Source organism: Pongo abelii, chromosome 15 (genome assembly GCF_028885655.2).
Source record: "Pongo abelii isolate AG06213 chromosome 15, NHGRI_mPonAbe1-v2.0_pri, whole genome shotgun sequence".
In the NCBI taxonomy this organism is placed as follows: domain Eukaryota; kingdom Metazoa; phylum Chordata; class Mammalia; order Primates; family Hominidae; genus Pongo; species Pongo abelii.
The window spans coordinates 63,803,204-63,824,778 of record NC_072000.2 but is presented as its reverse complement, the minus strand read 5'-3'; the positions used below and the strand labels follow the sequence as shown (position 1 = coordinate 63,824,778).

At 42.6% G+C, this 21,575-nt stretch overlaps 1 protein-coding gene and 1 long non-coding RNA gene across 4 annotated transcripts in view; one reads left to right on the top strand and one right to left on the bottom strand.

Moving 5' to 3' along the window:
- Positions 1 to 21,575, top strand: part of RTN1 (reticulon 1) — a 325,414-nt gene that overhangs the window by 170,803 nt on the left and 133,036 nt on the right. For both annotated transcript variants that reach the window (XM_054530703.2, XM_002824806.6), the window contains one exon: positions 15,611 to 16,360. In XM_054530703.2, the coding sequence (XP_054386678.2) occupies positions 15,611 to 16,360 (750 nt within the window). The remainder of the gene's footprint in view (positions 1 to 15,610; positions 16,361 to 21,575) is intronic.
- Positions 1,696 to 16,215, bottom strand: LOC129049913 (uncharacterized). 2 transcript variants are annotated; one of them, XR_008513304.2, is made up of 3 exons: positions 16,058 to 16,208; positions 14,085 to 14,184; positions 1,696 to 2,130 (listed from the first exon to the last, which is right to left on the bottom strand). It is a non-coding gene; the product is annotated as an uncharacterized LOC129049913 (long non-coding RNA). The 2 variants fall into 2 exon arrangements; XR_008513305.2 differs by lacking the exon at positions 1,696 to 2,130 and adding an exon at positions 11,794 to 13,058 and having other exon boundaries at positions 16,058 to 16,215.

Genomic DNA, 21,575 nt, shown 5'->3' with positions numbered 1-21,575 from the left:
TAAAAATTACAGTTTGCAAAGACTTGACAAAGGGTCCATTAATTTTTAGGGAATTTCCATTTTTAAGTAGCCATGGCCCAACTGGGTTCTGGAGAAGGTTCAAGAGAAAACAAAGGCAGATCTGGCTCACATGATATTGGAGTTTTATGATGTTGGGTTGCCCACTTGACAGTATGGGGTTAGGACAATGGTTGTCTCTGCAGCTGCAATCAAATAAACATTCTAAGCAGGGCATATTCAGGAAAGAGAAAATGGCCCATTACACATTCTTTCCTATGTTCAGCTCCTCTCTCCATATACATCTCACATCAAAATACCAGAGTCATATGACAACAGATAAGAATGAAATTAACAGAAAGAATCAGCTTCTCATTGAAGCTTTTATCCCTGCCCTTTTTATCCTGCGAGGTTTCTGACCCGCTTCCCATCTTCTTGTGACCTCTGACACCATGTGACACTGTGCCCATAGACAGTAGAGGATATGGACTTTATTACATCTGTTGAGTCTTGGGTCACTCTGCCATTTCCAGTGACAACAGATAAAACAAAAATTGAGAATTGCACATAATTGTACATAGAAACTGAGGAAAAAGAAAGCATGTTAAGCAAAAAAGAGTTCAGTTTATCATTGTTTAATAAATAAGGAAATCATCAAATCTGGAGAATAACTGAAGAGAAATTCTAATTTGGGTTAGTTTTAGCCACAGATGCTGATGTTTAAGCAAGGTGTCTAATATATTTATATTTCTCCCAATTCCAATGGATTATTCCATTTTGTAATGTTCTCCAACATACTTACCTATTTTCACTAAATAATATACACTGAGGTGGAGAGGCAAGAATTCTTACAGCTGAAATACTGGAAGTCTCTTTTAAGCCAAGATCAGTCATGAAAAAAGTGAAGCAATTTAGGAAAACATAATAAATGCCCTGATGCACCAGACACTGACCAGGAGCACCACGTTGTTTCTGACACAAACACCAAGAGGGATATTATGATGGTTCTGGGTGTTATGTGAGCTATTAGCCTCAAAAAGGACAATAATCAGGAAGTCATCCTTAAAACACCCCAGTTTCCCTCAAGAAGAAATGAGCAATTGAAAGTAAATCAACTTAAATTTGAAAACTACCATTGCTATTTCCTTGCATTGATGGGATCTATGATTCTCCTACCCATTTTTAAAATTCATTATTTTGTTCAAAAAATATTTAGAGTGACTTCTATACATCAGACATGCACTGGCCACTGAGACATTGTAGTAAATAAGATGTACAAGGTCCCTGCCCTTGCAGAGCTTACCTGCTAGTCAGAGGAAACAGGCAATAAAAAACAAACCCATAAATAAACAGTGTAATTTCATAGTGTGAGCACTAGAAAGAGTGATAGAGGGTTGGGTGTGAGGGGGCCAAGGACTGCCCCTCTGAGGAGATGACACATGAACTGAAATCTGAATGAGCAGAAGGAGCCCACAGTTCAGAGAGAGGCTAGGAAGGACCTCAGGTGTGGGGGAATAGCAAATGCACAGGGCCTGAGTCTGTATTATATGAGAACTGAAAGGGTGTTGATGACATAGGGGAGGAAGAGGGAAGTGGGGCAGAGAACACCATTGGACAGATAGGCAGGGCCGAGATCGTGGGGAAGGAGTTTGGATTTTGTTCCAAATGTAATTGGAAGCCATTGGAGGGTTTTAAGCTGAGAAGTGACATCATTTATTCATTCATCTATTTATTTAACAAATATGTGTTGACCATTTACTCCACGTCAGGCATTGTTCCATTACTGCCAGGACTCAAGAGTGAGTGGTGCCTCACAAGAAAATCCTGGCTTCATGGAGCTTACAATCTAGTTGAGAAGACATACACACAAATAACCAAATATATAATATAATATCAGGTAGTTATAATGGTTATGAAGAAAAATACAGCAAGGCAAAGTGTAAGAGAGTGGTGGCGGTGGGGGCGAGGAGAGGCTTCTTCGAGGTAACAGCTTGAGCAGAGACTGAATGGAGTGAGGGAGCCAGTCATGTAGCTATCTGAGGAAGTGAGGCCAGGCTGAGGGGCCTCCCAGTGCAAAGGCCCTGAGCTGGGAATCTCTTCTCTGTTCCAGGAGCAGCTGGAAGGCCGGCTTGGCTGGAGTAGGGGGAAGGAAGGGAAGCGTGGCAGGATCAGACTTGGGTTTTCAATTGATCCTTCCTGATGCTGTGTGGAGAATGAGCCAGGAACAAAGGGAGTCCTAATAGCAGCGTCATTCACTGTTGGACACTGGTGTCTGCAACTTACTAAAATAGCCTGTGTTCACCTTTCCTTTTATCCCTCTCAATTATATCATCACAATTATCATCAGCAGCAAACATATCACCCTGGGGTGCCTTTCTTATCTCTCAATTTTCCTATTTTATCTGATGATTTTAGGTGACTGTTTCTAGCTTTGCAGTGTCAGTCTTGATACATAATAACCAGTATCTTAGAGGGCCTTTGAAATTGTTGAAATTTTAAGCAAAGATATGGAAACTTCTGTTTTGTTCTAAAATTTTCCCTGATTATTCCTAGCATTTTGTTAAAGTTTTAGTTTCCCTTAAGAACATAGGGCAGTATCTATAGGAGCTACGAGTCCCTTTTGACTCATGGTAAGGGTGGATTATTTTTAAGGTAGCACCTTCACTTGCTCAAGATGGAACTCCTCAGACCCTTTTCTCCCCCACCCTGCAGCTGTCTGGAATCATCCTTACTCTTGAGTAAATAAAGCAAGACCCTGGGCCTTCTTTTTCTGAATGCACTAACATAGTAGTTTTCAACTGGAGGTAGAACTGCCAGATGAAACACAAATATTTCTTAGGGCATACCTATACTAAAAAAAATTTCATTGTTTTGCTGAGAGTCAAATGTAACTGAGTGTCCTGTATTTTTATTTCCTAAATCTGCCAGCCCTAACTGGAGGTGACTGTTAGAATCACACATAGAGTTACATCCAGACCTACTTCTACTAAGGCAGAATTTCTGAGGGCAGTTTTGAGCTACACACTTGAATAAGAGCCACTGTTGTAAAAATTTGAGCTGGCTCTCACATGAGTGCTATTTATTGCGTACCTCCTGTGTGCCAGGCACTGTGCTGGGTGCAAGGATATGATAATGAACAAACACAACTTGGCTGTACTTTGCTCCCAAGGCGCTTTCAGTCTGGGGTCAGGGAGAGTGGGAAAGGGTGAAAGGGCAAAGATTAATTAAATCATCACACAAGCAAATACAAGGCTGCCTAGGGGCTCCCAGTTGTGCAGAATGAGTGGGCACCAGCCTGTCTCCCGAACAACGCAGCCTCAGGCCAGCTGGCACAAGGGTGAGCTGCTCTGCCATGTGGCCTCCCAGGAATATTGTGCAAGCAGGAGTTTCCTCAGTCCTAGCAGTTTGGGTGGTTAGACAGAGGCCTCTGCGTGTGAAACCGGAAGGATGTGTGCCTCAGAAAGGGAAGAACCATCCAAGATAAGAATTTTCTTCCCTGTCCCATCAAACAAGCTCATTGTTCCCCTGTTCATTTTATTCACTCAGGCTCACCATTTCTGAGTAGCTTTTGAAACCCCTCTTTTTCTCACTCACCACATGAATCAGACCCCAAGTCAATGATTTCTCTCTTCACTGCTTTTCTCCTCTTTCTATTCTATGGCCACCACAACTCACACCCTACCTCCAGTTCAGTTGTCATAATTCAACAATTGCACTATCCTGTTAATGGGTTATACTCCTTCTACTTCCCTCCCTCCCCTTTTTTTTTTTTTTTTTTTTTTTGAGACAGCGTCTTGCTCTGTTGCCCGGGCTGGAGTGCAGTGGCATGATCTCGGCTCACTGCAACCTCAGCCTCCCGGGTTCAAGCGATTCCCATGCCTCAGCCTCCTGAGTAGCTGGGATTACATGTGCCCGCCACCACGCCCTGCTAATTTTTGTATTTTTAGTAGAGACGGGGTTTCGCCATCTGGCCAGGCTGGTCTCCCCGAACGCCTGGCCTCAGGTGATCTGCCCGCCTCGGCATCCCAAAGTGCTGGGATTACAGGCGTGAGCCACTGCACCTGGCCTTCCCTCCCTTTTAAGCTCATCCTAACCCTTCCAGGATCCACTAATGCCTGCCTGATAAAAGACTGACTTTTTTTTTCCTTTTAAGCTCAGGGGTACATGTGCAGGATGTGCAGGTTTTTATAGGTAAACATGTACCATGGTGTTTTGCTGCACAGATCATTCTATCACCTAGGAGTTAAGCCCAGCACCCGTTAGCTCTTCTTTCTGGTGCTCTCCCTCCTCCCCCTTCACCCTCCGACAGGCGCCAGTGTGTGTTGCTACCCCTCAATATGTCCATGTGTTCTTATCATTCAATTCCCATTCATAAGTGAGAACATGTGGTATTTGGTTTTCTGTTCCTGCATTAGTTTGCTAAGGATAATGGCCTCCAGCTCCATCCATGTCCCTGCAAAGAACATGATCCTGTTCCTTTTTATGGATGCATAGTATTCCATGGTGTATGTACCACATTTTCTTTAGCCAGTCTATCATTGATGAGCATTTGGGTTGGCTCCATGTCTTTACTATTGTAAATAGTGCTGCAATAAACATATGTGTGCCTGTATCTTTATGATAGGATGATTCCTATTCCTTTGGGTATATACCCAGTAATGGGATTGCTGGGTCAAATTGTATTTCTGCCTCTAGGTCTTTGAGGAATCGCCACACTGTTTTCCACAATGGTTGAACTAATTTATACTTCCACTAACAGTGTAAAAGCATTCCTTTTTCTCCACAACGTTGCCAGCATTTGTTGTTTTTTGACTTTTTGGTAATAGCCATTCTGACTTTTGTAAGATTGTACCTCATTGTAGTTTTGATTTACATTTATCTAATTATAAGTGCTGCTGAGCTTTTATTCATGTTTGTTGTCTGCATGTATATCTTCTTTTGAGAAGTGTCTGTCCATGTCCTTTGTTCAATTTTTAATGAGGTTGTTTATTTTTTTTCTTGTAAATTGTTTAAGTTCTTTGTAGATGCTGGATATTAGACCTTTGTCAGATGCATAGATTGCAAATATTTCCTCCCATTCTGTTCTGTTCACTCTGATGATAGTTTCTTTTGCTGTGCAGAAGCTTTTAGTTAATTAGATCCCATTTGTTAGTTTGAGCTTTTGTTGCAATTGCTGTTGGTGTCTTTGTAATGAAATCTTTGCCCATGCCTATGTCCTGAATGGTATTGCCTAGATTTTCTTCTAGGGTTTTTATAGTTTTGGGTTTTACATTTAAGTCTTTAATCCATCTTGAGTTGATTTTTGTACATGTGTAAGGAAGGGGTCCAGTTTCAATTTTCTGTATATTGCTAGCCAGTTATCCCAGCACCATTTATTACCTAGGGAATTCTTTCCCCATTGCTTGTTTTTGTAAGGTTAGTCAAAGATCAGATGGTTGTAGGTATGTGGTCTTATTACTGGGTTCTCTATGCTGGTCCATTGGTCTATGTGTCTGTTCTTGTACCAGTACCATGCTGTTTTGGTTACTGTAGCCTTGTAGTATAGTTTGAAGTCAAGTAGCATAATGCCTCCAGCTTTGTTCTTTGTCTTAGGATTGTCTTGGCTATTCTGGCTTTCTTTTGGTTCCAAATGAACTTTAAAATAGTTTTTTCTAATTCTGTGAGGAATGTCAATGGTAGTTTAATGGGAATAATGTTGAATCTGTAAGTTGTTTTGGGGCGTATGGCCATTTTCATGATATTGATTCTTCATATCCATGAGCATGGAAAGTTTTTCCATTTCTTTGTGTCATCTCTGATTTCTTTGGGCAGTTGCTTGTAGTTCCCCTTGAAGAGGTCCTTCACGTCCCTTGTTAGCTGTATTCCTAGGTATTTTATTCTTTTTGTGGCAATTGTGAGTGGGAATTCATTCATGATTTGGCTCTCTGCTTGCCTGTTGTTGCTGTATAGGAATGCTAGCAATTTTTGCACATTGATTTTATATCCTGAGACTTTGCTGAAGTTGCTTATCAGCTTAAGAAGCTATTGGATTGAGAAAATGGGATTTTCTAGATATAGGATCATGTCATCTGCAAACAAAGATAGTTGGGTTTCCTCGCTTCCTATTTGAAAACAATTTATTTCTTTCTCTTGCCTGATTGCCCTGGCCAGAACTTTCAATACTGTGTTGAATAGGAGTGGTGAGAGAGGGCATCCTTGTCTTGTGCTGCTTTTTAATAGGAATGCTTCTAGCTTTTGCCTATTTAGTATGATATTGGCAGTGGGCTTGTCATATATGGCTCCTATTATTTTGAGGTATGTTCCTTCAAAACCCAGTTTATTGACAGTTTAATATAAAGGAATGTTGAATTTTATTGAAGACCTTTTCTGCACCTATTGAGATAATCATGTGGTTTTGTCTTTAGATCACATAAGCAGTTATGTGATTAATCACATGTTTTGATTTGCATATGTTGAACTAAAGTTGTAAACCTACTTGATTGTGGTGGATAAGCTTTTTGATGTGCTGCTGGATTCAGTTTGCCAGTATTTTATTGAGGATTATTGCATCAGTGTTCATCAACAATATTGGCCTGAAGTTTTATTTTTTTGTTGTATCTTTTCCAGGTTTTGGTATCAGGATGCTGCTGGCCTCATAGAATGAGTTAGGGAGGAGTCCCTCCTTTTCAACTTTTCTGGAATAGTTTCAATAGAAATGGTACCAGCTCTTCTTTATACCTCTGGTAGAATTCAGCTGTAAATGTCCCTGGTCCTGGGCTTTTGTTTGGTTGGTAGGCTATTTATTGTTGTCTCAATTTCAGAACTTGTTATTGGTCTATTTAGGGATTCAGTTTCTTCCTGGTTCAGTCTTTGCAGGGTGTATGTCTCCAGGAATTTATCCATTTCTTCTAGATTTTCTAGTTTATGAGCATAGAGGTGTTTATAGTATTCTATGATCATTGTTTGTATTTCTGTGGGGTCAGTGGTGATATCTCGCTTATCATTTCTGATTGTGTTTATTTGATTCTTCTCTTTTCTTCTGTATTAGTCTAGCTAATGGTTGATTTTTAATTTTTTTTTTAAAAAAACAGCTCCTGGATTTGTTTATTTTAAAAGGGTTTTTCATGTCTCTGTCTCCTTCAGTTCATCTTTGTTTTTGTCTTCTGCTAGCTTTGGGGTTTGTTTGCTCTTGGTTCTCTAGTTCTTTTAGTTGTGATGTTAGGTTGTTAACTTAGGATCTTTCTAGCTTTTTAATGTGGGCATTTAATGCTATAAATTTCCCTCTTAACACTGCTTTAGCTACATCCTAGAGATTTTGGTATGTTGTCTCTTTGCTCTCATTAGTTTCAAAGAAGTGCTTGATTTCTGCCTTAATTTTATTATTTACCCAAGAGATTCTGGAGCATGCTGTTTAGTTTCCATGTAGTTGTGTGGTTTTGAGTGAATTTCTTAATCTTGAGTTCTAATTTGATTGTGCTGTGGTCTGAGAGACTGTTTGTTATTATTTCATGTCTAATATTGTCAGTGGAGTGTTAAAGTCTCCCACTGTTATTGTGTGGGAGTCTAAATCTCTTTGAAGGTCTCTAAGAACTTGCTTTATGAATCTGGGTGCCCACGTGTTGTGTGCATATGTATTTAGGATAGTTAGCTCTTCTTGTTGAATTGAATCCTTTACCATTATGTAATGTCTTTCTTTATCTTTTTTGATATTTGTTGGTTTAAAATCTGTTTTGTCAGAAACTAGGAGTGCAACCCCTGCTTTATTCTGTTTTCCATTTGCTTGGTAAATTTTCCTGCATCCCTTTATTTTGAGCCTATATGTGTCTTTGCATGTGAGATGGGTCTCTTGAAGACAGCATACCAATGGGTCTTGGTTCTTTATTCAGCTTGCCACTTTGTGTCTTTTAATTGGGGCATTTAGCCCATTTACATTAAAGGTTAGTATTGTTATGTGTGGGTTTGATTCTGTCATCACGACGCTAGCTGGTCATTTTTCTGACTTGTTTATGTGGTTGCTTCATAGTGTCACTGGTCTGTATACTTCAGTGTGTTTTTGTAGTGGCTGGTAATGGTTTTTCCTTTCCATATTCAGTGTTTCCTTCAGGAACTCTGGCAAGGCAGGCCTGGTGATAACTAATTCCCTCAGCATTCGCTTGTCTGAAATGGATCTTATTTCTCCTTCACTTATGAAGCTTAGTTTGGCTGGATATGAAATTCTGGATTGGAAATTCTTTTCTTTAGAAGTGTTGAATATTGGCCCCCAATCTCTTCTAGCTTATAGGGTTTCTGCTGAGAGGTCCACTGTTAGTCTGATGGGCTTCCCTTTATAGGTGTCCTGGCCTTTCTCTGTGGCTGCCCTTAACATTTTTTCTTTCATTTTGACCCTGGAGAATTTGATGATTATGTGTCTTGGGGATGATCTTTTCATTGATTATCTTGCTGGGGTTCTCTGCATTTCTTGAATTTGAGTGTTGGCCTGTCTTACTAGGTTGGGGAAGTTTTCCTGGATAATATTCTGAAGTATGTTTTCCAACTTGGTTCCATTCTCCCCATCTCTTTCAGGTACCCCAATTAGCTGTAGATTCAGTCTCTTTACATAATTCTATATTTCTCAGAGGTTTTGTTCATTCTTTTTCATTCTTTTGTCTCTATTCTTAGCTGTCTGTCTTATTTCAGAAAGATACTCTTCAAGGTCTGAGAGTCTTTTCTCTGCTTGGTCTATTTTGCTATTAATACTCATGATTACATTGTGAAGTTCTTGTAGTGTGTTTTTCAGCTCTAGCTGGTTGGTTATGTTCCTGTCTAAACTGGCTATTTTGGCTGTCACCTCCTGTATTGTTTTATCATGATTATTTGCTTGTTTGTCAATGGTTACCACATGCTCCTTTAGTTCAGTAAAGGTGTTTATTACCCACCTTCTGAAGCCTACTTCTGTCATTTCAGCTGTCCCAGCCTCAGCCCAGTTCTGAGCCCTTGCCGGGAAGGTTTGCAGTCATTTAAAGGAAAAGGAGCGCTCTAGCTTTTTGAGTTTTCAGGGTTTTTGCATTGATTCTTTCTCATTTTTGTGGGCTTATCTACCTTCGATCTTTGAGGTTGCTGATTTTTGGATGGGGTTTTTATGGGTTTGTTATTGTTTTTGTTGTTGTTTTTTGTTTGTTCTTCTTTTAACAATTTGTCCACTCTGCTGTAGGGCTGCTGCAGTTTTTTGGGGGTCCACTCCAGACCCTAGTTGCCTTGGTTTTTCCCATACCTGGAGGCATCAGCAGTGAAAGTTGGGAAACAGCAAAGATGGCAGCCTGCCTCTTCCTCTGGAAGCTCCATCCCAGGGGAGTGCTGACCTGTTGCCAGCCCGAATGTGCCTGTAGGTGGTGGCTGGAGACCCTGGTTGGGAGGTCTCACCCAGTCAGGAGGAAGGGGATCAAGGACACACTTAAAGAAGCAGTCTGGCTGCTTTTTGGTAGGGCAGCTGTGCTGTGTTGGAGATCCCTTCAGCCCCCAATTGGTTTGGGCTTTCCAAGCCCCACAGGCTAGACCAGCTGAGAAGCCTGAATGGCCAAAGTGGCAGCCTGTCCTGTCCCTCAGGCATTTCACCCAGGGAGAATATGAGCAGGGGTGGCCAGAGGCCCCAGCTGGGAGGACCCCCCTTCAAGGAGGAGTGGATTGGGGTCCCACTTAAAGAAGCAGTCTGGCCATGCCTCAACAAAATAGCTGTGTCATGGTGAGGAACCGCCTCTGCTCCTGTCAGCCTGGACTCTCCAAAGTCCACAGGCTAGAATGCCAGCCCAGGTGGGAGCCCTCCCCTCCTCTGAGCACTCCATCCCAGGGAGAGATCAGAGCTCTGTCCCTAATATGTGCCGGCAGATGTGGCTGGAGGGGCCAGCTGGGAGGTCTCGCCTAGTGCGGAGGAATGGATGGGAGCCCTGCTTAAAGAAGCAGTCTGGCCAGGCACGGTGGCTCATGCCTGTAATCCCAGCATTTGAGAGGCCAAAGTGGGTGGATCACTTGAGGTCAGGACTTCCAAGACCAGCATGGCCAACATGGTGAAACCCTGTCTGTACTAAAAATACAAAAATTAGCCAGGCATGGTAGGGCACCCCTGTAATCCCAGCTACTCTGGAGTCTGAAGCAGGAGAATTGCTTGAACCCGGGAGGCAGAGGTTACAGTGAGCAGGGATCGCACCACTACACTCCAGCCTGGGTGGCAGAGCAAGACTCTGTCTCAAAAGAAAGAAAGAAAGAAAGAAAAAAAGCAGTCTGACCACAATCTGGCAAAGCCCCTATGTTGTGCTACTGGGGGGACCCTTCCTTCACTGGACCATTTGGACTCTCCAAAGCCCGCAGGTAGAGTGGCTGAGTTGACCAAACAGCAGAGATGGTGACCCCCACTCCCACTGGGGCTCCATCCAGTCTCAGGCGGGCTCTACCCTGTTGTTGGTGGCTGGCTGGAATTCCAAGCCAGTGGGCCTTATCTTGTGAGGTGCCATAGAAGTGGGGCCCACAAAACGACACTGCTCAGCTCCCTGGATTCTGCCCTTTTCCTAGGGGTATGTGCAGACCTCCCACCTTGCCTAAGTTGCAGGCACATTTGTTGGGGGATCCTGGGGCTGGAGTATGTAAAGCTTCTGGGTCTCTGTGCATGCCTGAGCAGCTGCTCTGCTAAGACTCCACATAGTTCTGTGTGTCAGATCCAAGGCCCTGGTGGCCCTCATGAGGGGATCTCCTGTTCCGAGAGCTGCAAAGATCCATGGAAGAAGCCTGGTTTTCCAGGATCACACAGTCACTCACTGCTTCCCTTGGCTGGAAGGCAGGGGGGTTCCCTTTGGCTTTGTGTCGCTCCTAGGAGGACTGTCACCCCGCCCTGCTTTTCTTTATTCTCTGTGTGTTGTTTCCCCAATCAATCCCAGTGGGATAACCTGGATATTTTAATTGAAAGTACTGTATTCCTTTGTCCCTTTCGTTCCTCTCCATGAATGCCAGGGACTGCAGCTGATTCTATTCGGCCATCTTGGCCCCTCCATATACCTATTTCTTCAGGATTGACTTTTAAACTAGTTTTCGGGGCCTTCCATGACCAGGGGCCTGCTTCCATTTTCAGTTACATCAACCCTGCATCATTCCCAATAATACTCCAGTTAAACATTTGACTTTGTCCTTCTTTGAGCAGACCCCTTCCTTTTTCACCTCCATATCTTTGCTTTTGGAGTTCACTCTTGGACAATGCCTGCCTTTCAAAGTTCTATTTGTGTTCCAAGATGAATTCAAGTGCAGCTTCCTCAGTGACCTCCTCTAAGCTCCTCTAGAACATTGTACAACACAATTGCACCTAGCCCATTCTGTTTTGTTTTCTTTTTATTCTCTAGGAGAGGCAGGGAATACTGTGAGTCATAAGCACAGTAATGGTAATTGGGAGCTAGTGATGGTAGAAATGGGTAAAATCACCTTGAGATGGAGAGTGGAGTAAGAAGAGAGCCTAGGGAAGAACTCTGGGGAGACCAACATTTCATATCTGGGAAGAGGTGAGATCAGGAAAGCTAGGAGGAAAATCTGAAGAAAGTAGAGTTGCAGACACCAAAGGAGGAGTGGACAGTGTGTCAAATACTGTTGAGAAGACAAATAAGATGAGAACTCAAAAGCAATTGGGAAGTTGCCGGTGAACTGAGGCAAGCAGTAAGGGTACAATCCAGAGTGAAATGATGTAGTCACTAGAATTCAGTTAAATCCCAAAATCTTGGTGGCTTAACATAATAAAAGCATTACTTTTCACTTGTAATACAATCCAAGTTTAGATTCAAGGCCAAGCTTCCTTCTGTTTTTTTTAAACAGCTTTATTGAGATATAATCCATATACTATACAATTCATTTAAAGTGTACATTTCCATGGTTTTTAGTATATTCACAGAGTTGTGATCCATCACTGCAATAAATTTTAGAGCATTTTATTACCCCAAAAAGAAACCCTGCACCCCCTTTTCTCACCCTCCAAATCTCCCCACTCCCTATAACTACTAATCTACTTTCTTTCTCTATAAATTTACTTATTCTGGACATTTCATATGAATGGAATCACATAATATGTGGTCCTTCGTGACTGACTTATTTCACTGTTTTTAATATTTAGCCATGTTGTAACACAAATCAGTACTTCACTCCTTTTTATATCTAAATAATATTCCATTGTATGGATATATTACATTTTTATTTATTCATTTATCAGTTGATGGATATTAGATTGTTTCTACCTTTTCTGGCTATTACGAATAATGCTGTTATGAACATTCATGTACGAGTTTTTTGTGTGGACATATACTTTCATTTCTCTTGGGTAGATATCTAGGAGTGGAATTACTGGATCATATGATAACTCTGTGTTTAAATGTTTAAGGAGCTGCCAGACTTTTGTCCAAGACAGTTACAACATTTTTCATTCCCACCAGTAGTGCGTAAAGGTTCCAGTTTCTCTAAATCTTTGCCAGAACTTGTTTTTATCTGACTTTTTGATTATAACCATCCTAGTGGGTATGAAGTAGTATCTCACAGTAGTTTTGATTCACACTTCTCTGGTGAATAATGACGTTAGGCATATTTTCATGTGCATTTTGGCCATTTATAAATTGCCTTTGGAGAACTGTCTGTTGAAGTTCTTTGCCCATTTTTAATTGGCTTGCCTTTTATTATTGAGTCATAATAGTTTGTCATATATTCTAGATATGAGTCCCTTATCAGATATATGATTTGCAAATATTTTCTCCTGTTCTGTTGATTGTGCATTCGCTTTCTTTATGGTATTCTCTGAAGCATAAAAGCCCAGTTTATTAATTTTTCTTTTGTTGCTTCTGTTTTTGGTGTCATATCTGTGAAAAGATTTCTAATCCAAGGTCATGAAGATTTACTTCTATGTTTTCTTCTAGAGTTTTATGATTTTAGCTGTTATATTTAGGCTATTGACCCATTTGAAGGAAATTTTAAAATATGACATGAGGTAGGGGTTTAATTTCATTGTTTTGCTTGTGGTTATCCAGTTCACTTTTCCTCTCCTTCTCATGCTCCAAAATGTAACTTGCCACATCTCAGACTGCATCCCCCTTTTAAAAAGATGTAGCATGATATAGTATAAAACACATGAAATAGACATGCATTCAAATTCAGGTCAAATAATTTCTAACCATGTAGTTATATCATCTAGGGTCCTAGCAGGAAAAAAGTGACACACTCAAAGGTTGTGACTGAAGAGAGTTTAAAGAAGGGGCTATTTACAGAAGTGTAAAGATGGCCAAGAAAACTAACAAACGATGCCAAAGCCTTAACATTAGGGAGCTGTTACTACCCCTAGACCTAAAGACCAAGAGGAAGGAACAGCGTTCTTGAAGCCTGCTAAGAGCTGGAACTTCAGAAGCAGCAGGGAATATCTCAACATCTCCTTCATCCCAGCCCTTGGGCTTCCTATTGGCTAAAAACAACCAGAAACGAGAGGGAAGGAATCCTGGGTATGCCTTCTATGTAGGTCAGCCTCTCAGCGCACAGGAGAGGGCAGAGAAAGAAAGGAATGGATCTAAGCGGGCAGAGAGAAAACCACTACAGTGACCTTGGACAAGTAGCTTAATCTGTTGTCCCTAGACCCTAAGTTCCATATGTAAAAGTGCCTGACACCCAGCAGAGGATGCTGCTGCTACTAGCAGTGCTCTGGAGGTACAGAACATTTCTTAATTTACACCACTCCTTATCTTCTTTCTCTGTGCTCTAGTCAAGCACTCAGAAGTAAGCTGGTGAAACTTTTACACTTTTCCGCTGTCTGAAATCATATCAAACAACTATGTGTACAACTTATTAAGGAACTAAATCCTGTAAAAATAGAGTTGAGGATCATAAAATAAATTTTTAAAAACATGAATCGTATGAGAGATAGTGAAGTAGTTGTTAAGTTACTAAAAAAGGGGGGGAACCCATAGATCATATCCTTCCTCTGCTTAAAGCCCTCCAATATCTTCTCATCTCACTCAGAATAAAAACCCCATGAGATCCTACATGATCTGCCCCCACTCCCCGTGTCACTGATCTCTTATTTCCCAACTTATTCACTTTGCCCAGACATAATGGCCTGCCTATGATACCTGGGAATCAGTGCAGCTCCCACCTCTGAGCCTTTGCACTATCGGTTTCCTCTGCGTGGCGTGCTTTTCCTCTGGATATCTTCATGAGTCACTCTCTCACCTGCTTCAAGTGTTAAATGTAGGTTACTTTCTCAGTGAGGCCTACACGGACTCCCCTATTTAAAATTGCAAACTCATCTCCACCCTGACCCAGAACTTGTGTTTCCTTACCCTACTCTACTTTTTTCCATAACACTTAACATCTTCTAACATACTATATACTTTATTTATTTACTATATATATTGTTTGTGTATTGTGTTCCCTTCACTAGAGTATAAGCAGAGACTTTGTTATCTGTTTCATTCACTAATATATCCCAAGTGTGTAGAAAAGGGCCTAACACATATTAGGTTCTCAATAAATAACAGATGAATGAATATGGATAAGGAATAAAATCAATTCTGATTCATAAATAATTAGGAAAATCTAAAATGTTTTATCCATTTGGGGTTCTCCCACAGTCCTAAAGCCACAGATCCCTCAAAGCTTTGGATAAATGCAACTAGTTATTGCTAACAAAAGGACCAGATCCCACTAAGATATTCTAAAATAAAGCCCTTCTGTATGTCAAGGGAAAACGAAACTCTTGAACACTGTTGTCATGGTGATCCCAGGTCCTCTCATCTATGGGAGGGAAAGCTCAGCAAGATTGCCAGTGTAGCCTTTAGGCCATCTGGATAAACATCAGGCAGAAGGCAGGCATTCATCCAGGGACCAGGAGTGACTCTCAGGTTTTGTTCTTCTCGAGAGGAAGTGAAGAGAGGAGAAGAAAGGGAAAGAATACAGTGGGCTGCCACTATGGAAAGCCTTGCAGGATAGTCCATTATGGTAATCTGCACAGCCTGCTTGGTGGAATTGGCAGACGTGATCTCTTACATTGCTCCACTTAGTTGCAAAAAAAAAAAAAGATACTGATTCTTATTGGAAATATAAAGCTCAGAAGTCAAGTTGTATCCAAGGCTCAAAACTACCTGCCTTTGTCTTGCTAAAGTAGAGGATATAAACAGCAATGGACAAGGAATAATGGGTGATTTTCAGATTTGTTGATATTGGTGGGCCCAATTGGAGTGCTGTTTACATCAGATTTTCTGATAAAATCTGTGAAATTGAAAAAGTTCCCTGAGAGAATGAATCAGAAATTAAAATGACTTGTAGAATCTTCTCTCCATTGAAACAGGAACACCAGCTGAGATTCTGTTGCTAAGATATTGCCGGGTCATTTTTTAAAATAGCTAGCTGAAGATAGAGAGGTCTGTAAAACACTGATTAATTGGGCCATAACAGTAATTAGCCTCTTAGTTCAGGTGGCCTGTCTTTCCAGCATAGCCCTGGAAACAGATTATTTTTGTGCTAATGAGATATGTGTTTCTCAAGCAACGACAAAACATCTCGCCTAATGGAATTTTGTTTTATCCCTCCTCTCTCTGTCCATCTGTCTGTCCATGTGTGTGCCTCCCTGGCTCTCCTTCGCTCTGTGGGACGACAGAACCATCTGCTGCAGAATCCCAGGGGAAAAGCAGCATCTCCGAGGATGAGCTGATCACCGCCATCAAAGAAGCAAAGGGATTATCGTATGAAACCACCGAGAGCCCACGGCCGGTGGGTCAGCTGGCCGACAGGCCCGAGGTCAAGGCCAGGTCCGGACCGCCAACCATCCCCAGCCCCCTGGACCACGAGGCCAGCAGCGCGGAGTCGGGGGACTCAGAGATCGAGCTGGTGTCCGAGGACCCCATGGCCGCGGAGGACGCGCTGCCCTCAGGCTATGTGAGCTTTGGCCACGTGGGCGGCCCGCCGCCCTCGCCCGCCTCGCCATCCATCCAGTACAGCATCCTGAGGGAGGAGCGCGAGGCCGAGCTGGACAGCGAGCTCATCATCGAGTCGTGCGACGCCTCCTCGGCCTCGGAGGAGAGCCCCAAGCGGGAGCAGGACTCACCCCCGATGAAGCCCGGCGCCCTGGACGCCATCCGGGAGGAGACGGGCGTCCGGGCCGAGGAGCGTGCGCCAAGCCGGCGGGGCCTGGCCGAGCCGGGTTCCTTCCTCGACTACCCCTCAGCTGAGCCCCAGCCTGGCCCCGAGCTGCCCCCTGGAGACGGAGCCCTGGAGCCTGAGACGCCCACGTTGCCACGGAAGCCTGAGGAAGACGCGAGTTCCAACCAAAGTCCTGCGGCCACAAAGGGCCCGGGGCCTCTAGGTCCTGGCGCCCCGCCCCCACTGCTGTTTCTCAATAAGCAAAAAGGTAAAGGATCCCACTGCAGCAGGGATGCTTGGTTAGTGTCCTCCCTCTGGGTGCTCTGAGCATTCAGCAGGGGCGGTTCTGGCTCAGCCCTGGAGTCATCCCCATGCTGATCAAACAGTTGACCAGAGAACAGTTCCAAGGGGGATGGGAGGAGATGAGAGAATTCAGATCTGCAGCTGGGACAGAAGTCGGTGGCAGAACCACGTGCTCAGGGCAACTCAGGACTGGCTGAACCCAGCCTCTCTAATAATGAGCGGTTTTGTGTTCACTCCAGGATCTCCTGAATGGAGTGCATGCGCCTGTCTTTCTATTCCGGGGCTGGGTTTCCTCCCCCAGGAAAGCGATGCTTTTCTTGTTATTGTCCAGGCTCTGGTCCAGTTCCCCTGCTCAGTCTCTGTAGGTGCTGGAACCCACCACTAGCATGTTCTATTTTGCCAGCCAGGTCTGTTTCTTAAGTATGCAAAATGGAGTTCAGCTCCATCCTTTCTCTTACCCAAGGGCAAGGGATTTGGGCCTTGATAAGGTTTTTGTGTCCCAGTGAGTCAGGCAAGACAGAGACCACAGTTGAGTCCAGAGTTTTCTCTTATCCCTGAGCAAGACCGAAGGTGATTCATTCATTTTTAAAGTCTCTTATTACTTAGAATGAATTTAATGTGGTCCTTATGTTCTCCCTATGAAAAATTTTGAGGTGAGTCTTCAAATGCAAGAAAAATGGAAGTCATTATTTGTTTTCCAGACATTATACGTGTACAAGAGATTCTTCCCCAAAAATCGTTCACCACACCTGATTGCAGTTGTCTTATGGAATTCAAGAAAGGAATTAGAGTCACATGACTAAGTGAGGTCCTGCTCATTCTATTTTTGTTAATGGGTGAAGTTAGAGAACTTCTACCCAGTTCCTGGGGAGAGAACACTCAGGTAGGACTTTAAAACAAACCCTAACAACTGTATTCAAGGTCCCCTCCCACCCATCTCTTCTACTTTTCATTCCTTTAGAAGTGCTTTCTTTGCCTTTTCCTTTTGGAGATAAGTGATTTCAAGGGTGCACCCCCTTTCCTGTGTCTATGCTAACTTCAATGATGTTAGCGGCAGTTAAAGTGCTTCATATAAAAATAGAGGACAAAATCTTTCTTGTTATTTTAAATTGGAAACTAGCTGCTAAATTCTTTAAAATTAACACATTGGAATAGAATGGAGGAATCTAGAAGACTGAAATAAAAAGATACATAGTTGCTGTGGCTCAGACATGTGGCATGGTGTGGGAGCTGATATAATTGACTCTTGACTTCCCAAATAGCTCTTGTTAAAGAGCTGAAAGCATATTTAGTGTGTGTGATAGGGAAGATACTTGAAGACAAATTTAACGGTGGGAATGTGTTTGTTGGGTCAATCTTAAAACCATTTTGGGTTTTTTTGCTACTATCCTGACATAGTAAGAAAAGACGCTGCAGCTTGCAGGGAACCACAGGAAAAAGTACTAACATGAACAACCTTCAGCCCCTTGGGGCCCCAAAACAGTCAAGCTTGACTCATGCTGAGCATGTGTTCATGTCACTGTACTGTAACAGGCATGTGTCTCCATTTTATCCCCTAACTAATGTTCCTGAGATAGTCACCGTGTGCACAGTGCTATTCAAATATGTTTATTCTCAAAAGTAGATAAATCTGAGGGCTAAAGAGAAAAGGGAACTTTGCAGGCCTATTGAGAGACAAGGAGAACAGCTGGGACTGACTGATCAGACACCTGATGAAGAGCTGAGGAGATGGAAAACTGCAGCTGTGAATGCAAAGGCTTCAGAGTATCTTTTATGGCCAATTTCATGTTATTTGAATCTCTGTACAAGTTGCCCCATATGGCTTGGACCCTGTGCTGCCAAGTTTAGAAGGTAGAGAAGAGGGTGTGGCAGTCTTTTCAAAAGATGAAAGCGTGCCAAGGTGAATAATCTCTGCTCTCTTCTGCACTGAGGGGTCCTTTGAAATCTAGTCTCCCACTGAAACTCACTGCTCCACTGCACTATCTATGAAGAGTCTAAAAGGCCATTCTGAGGCAGCCAAGAACTGGAAGTCCTAGGCAGGTGATTCAGCAATGCCAGCAGGCAATTTGAGCTCTGAGTTTCTTTTTGGTCTCACTTGCTCTGTCTCAGCAGGTGAGAAAGGATCAGCGTTGCCCAGCCTTCCCCAGGCTGCTTTTGTTTGTTTGTTTGTTTGTTTGTTTGTTTGAGACAGAGTTTCGCTTTTGTTGCCCAGGCTGGAGTGCAATGGCATGATCTTGGCTCACTGAACCTGACCTTAGGCGATCTGCCCGCCTTGGCCTCCCAAAGTGCTGGGATTACAGGCGTGAGCCACCGCGCCCAGCCCCAGGCTGTTCTTAATCACTGTTTGTGGACAGCAGGTTTGTGCTCATGCCAAGCTTGACTTCTGGCAGCAGTGAGGTCAGGTCAGCTTCTGTGGTTTCCTGCTCTTGTCCACTGAAGCTTCTGGCAGTATGCACACATTTAAGTTTATGCATTCACAGGTATCCAGGGGATGAGCCATCCTGCTGATGCTGGACAGAATTTCAGAAGAGCCTAGAAATATTTAGAATAATATTTAGGATAAGGTTTGACAGATATTTGATGGCATCATTGCATGTACCATGGAGGAGCACCAGGGTAACTGGTGCACGTGCTCTAACAAGGCCTACTTTTGGAGCTTTCTCACCTTTCAGAGACCTCTGCAGTTATTGCACTGGAGACAAAACACAGTTCTTTCTTCATGCTTCAGTTTTCCTCCTTGTACACCCCTGAGCTCTTGCCGCCCTGTATTTCTGCTCCCCTACACCTTCTAGGATGACCTGTTATAAACATTAGATCCTAAAGCAGGTAGATGTGTTTTCCTTTCTACAAGATTAGCCGTAACTGTTAGGAATATCAGGATAGGTATGTGATATTTACCAAACCTATGTAATTGTAGAATACTTTTTATTAGAGTGTGCCGTTGGGTTCATATTCCAGGGAGACACCCGTTGGGAAATCATGGTGTCTTTGCCCTTGAGCTTGTTTCCTGCATTCTGATTACTTATCATGCAACTCAAAATTGTGCGGCTTGGACCAGCCATGTTGATATTATGTGGGAGGTTGTTAGAAATGGGGAATCTCAGGCTCCTTCCAAGACCTACTGAATCAAGATCCCCTGTGCATAAGTGCATATGTGATTCTTACACACTTTAAAGCTTGGGAGGCAGAGTTTTATTTATTTATTTATTTATTTTATTTATTTATTTTTTGAGACGAAGTCTCACTCTGTCACCCAGGCTGGAGTGCAGTGGCGCATCTCAGCTCACTGCAAGCTCCGCCTCCCGGGTTCACGCCATTCTACTGCCTCAGCCTCCTGAGTAGCTGGGACTACAGGCGCCCACCACCACGCCTGGCTAATTTTTTGTATTTTTTTTTTTTTAGTAGAGATGGGGTTTCACCATGTTAGCCAGGATGGTCTCGATCTCCTGACCTCGTGATCCACCCACCTCAGCCTCCCAAAGTGTTGGGATTACAGGTGAGAGCCACCGCGCTCGGCCAGGGAAGCAGGGTTTTAGACGATGGCAGTATGCTTTCATATTCCTGCCTGAAACCAACTCTCTTCTTGCCAAATGGCCTCTTTTCAATCTCATGTTTCTTGTCCTCTCTGGTAATCTAATATCATACTGCTGATCAGTCCTTAAAACATTAATAATAAAGTAATGTATATTTGTTGTAATAAATTCAAACTGTACAAAATGGCACAGAATTCAAAGTTGCAGAGTCTGGGCATGGTGGCCCACACCTGTAGCCCCAGCACTTTGGGAGGCCAAGGCAGGTGAATCACTTGAGCCCAGGAGTTCAAGACCAGACTAGACAAAATGATGAAACTCCATCTCTACAAAAAATACAAAAATTAGTTGAGTGTGGTGGTGCATGCCTGTAGTCCCGGCTACTCAGGTGGCTGATGTGTAAGGATCACTTGAGCCCAGGAGGTCGGGCCTGCAGTGAGCTTTGATCACACCAGTGCACTCCAGCCTGTGCAACAAAGAAAGACACCCTGTCTCAAAAAAAAAAAAAAAAAAGGTAAAAGTTCCCTACTCAACCCTCCCATCCCTAATTTTCACACATCACCACAGGCCTTTGTATTGTTCTTTTTTTATTGTTGTTCTTGTTCTTCGAGAATTTCTTTAAGTATTCAAGAATATATAGTTTTTCGCTGAAAAAGTAACATTATATTGAACATACTGTTTTGTAACTTATTTCATTTAACAATAAAATTAGGGACAATATCAGCTCACATGGAAATTGTTCACTCCTTCTCAGAACTTTTTCCTCCCTTATCGTACTGATGTTTCTCTTTCTTGGTTCTCCTCTTACTCTCTGACCTCTTTTCCAATCTCTTTTGCTACCTCCTTTCCAGTTCCTCTGTGTTGTCCCTGAGTTCTATCCTTGTCTTTCTTCCTCCCGCATATCCTTGCTGTCAAGGCTGTTGTCACCCATGTAGGTTTTCAGGCACTGCCTTATGTGTGACACTTCTCAAATCTCTTGCTTTGAAGAAATCCTCTTTTCTAAACTCCAAGCCGATTTCCCTCACTGTGTATTGGACATCCCATAGACCTCCCAAATTCAGTATGTCCATGTTAATTTGTCAAAATTTGCTCTTTTCCTTCCTCTGTTCCCTTCCTGAGCAAATGAAGTGATGTCATTGAGTGTGAACACTCAACCTCCAGGACTCTAGCCCTCTTACAGTTCTAAGTTCTCATACCTTTTGAATACTGTTAGGAATTTATCCCATAGAAATGCTGTAGCAGGTGGGCAAAAATATATAAATTATACACATGTGTAAATAGAGTTAGAAAGATACATATGAATATCTTTCCTATAGCATTTTTCATAGTAATGAAAAAGTTGGAAAAAACACCAACAGGGAGTTGAGTAAAATGAATTTTCATTCATCCATCCATTGGAGAGCAACAAAATCGTTTAAAAGAACTAAGTCTGGATCCAAGTAAAGACTCATTAGCCTGAGACAAAGTTAAAGGTACTCGGTGCCGACCTGACTGTAAATACTTCAGTAGAAGTCTTGCAGTAGGTTTGGTTATAAAATTATCACCCGAGTGATCCAGAATGTTCTTAGTATTTGAAAAATTAATATCAAAATAAAAATACAAAAATGTAAAAATTCTCTTTTTGGAACCCTAAAGTACACAACCAGTGAC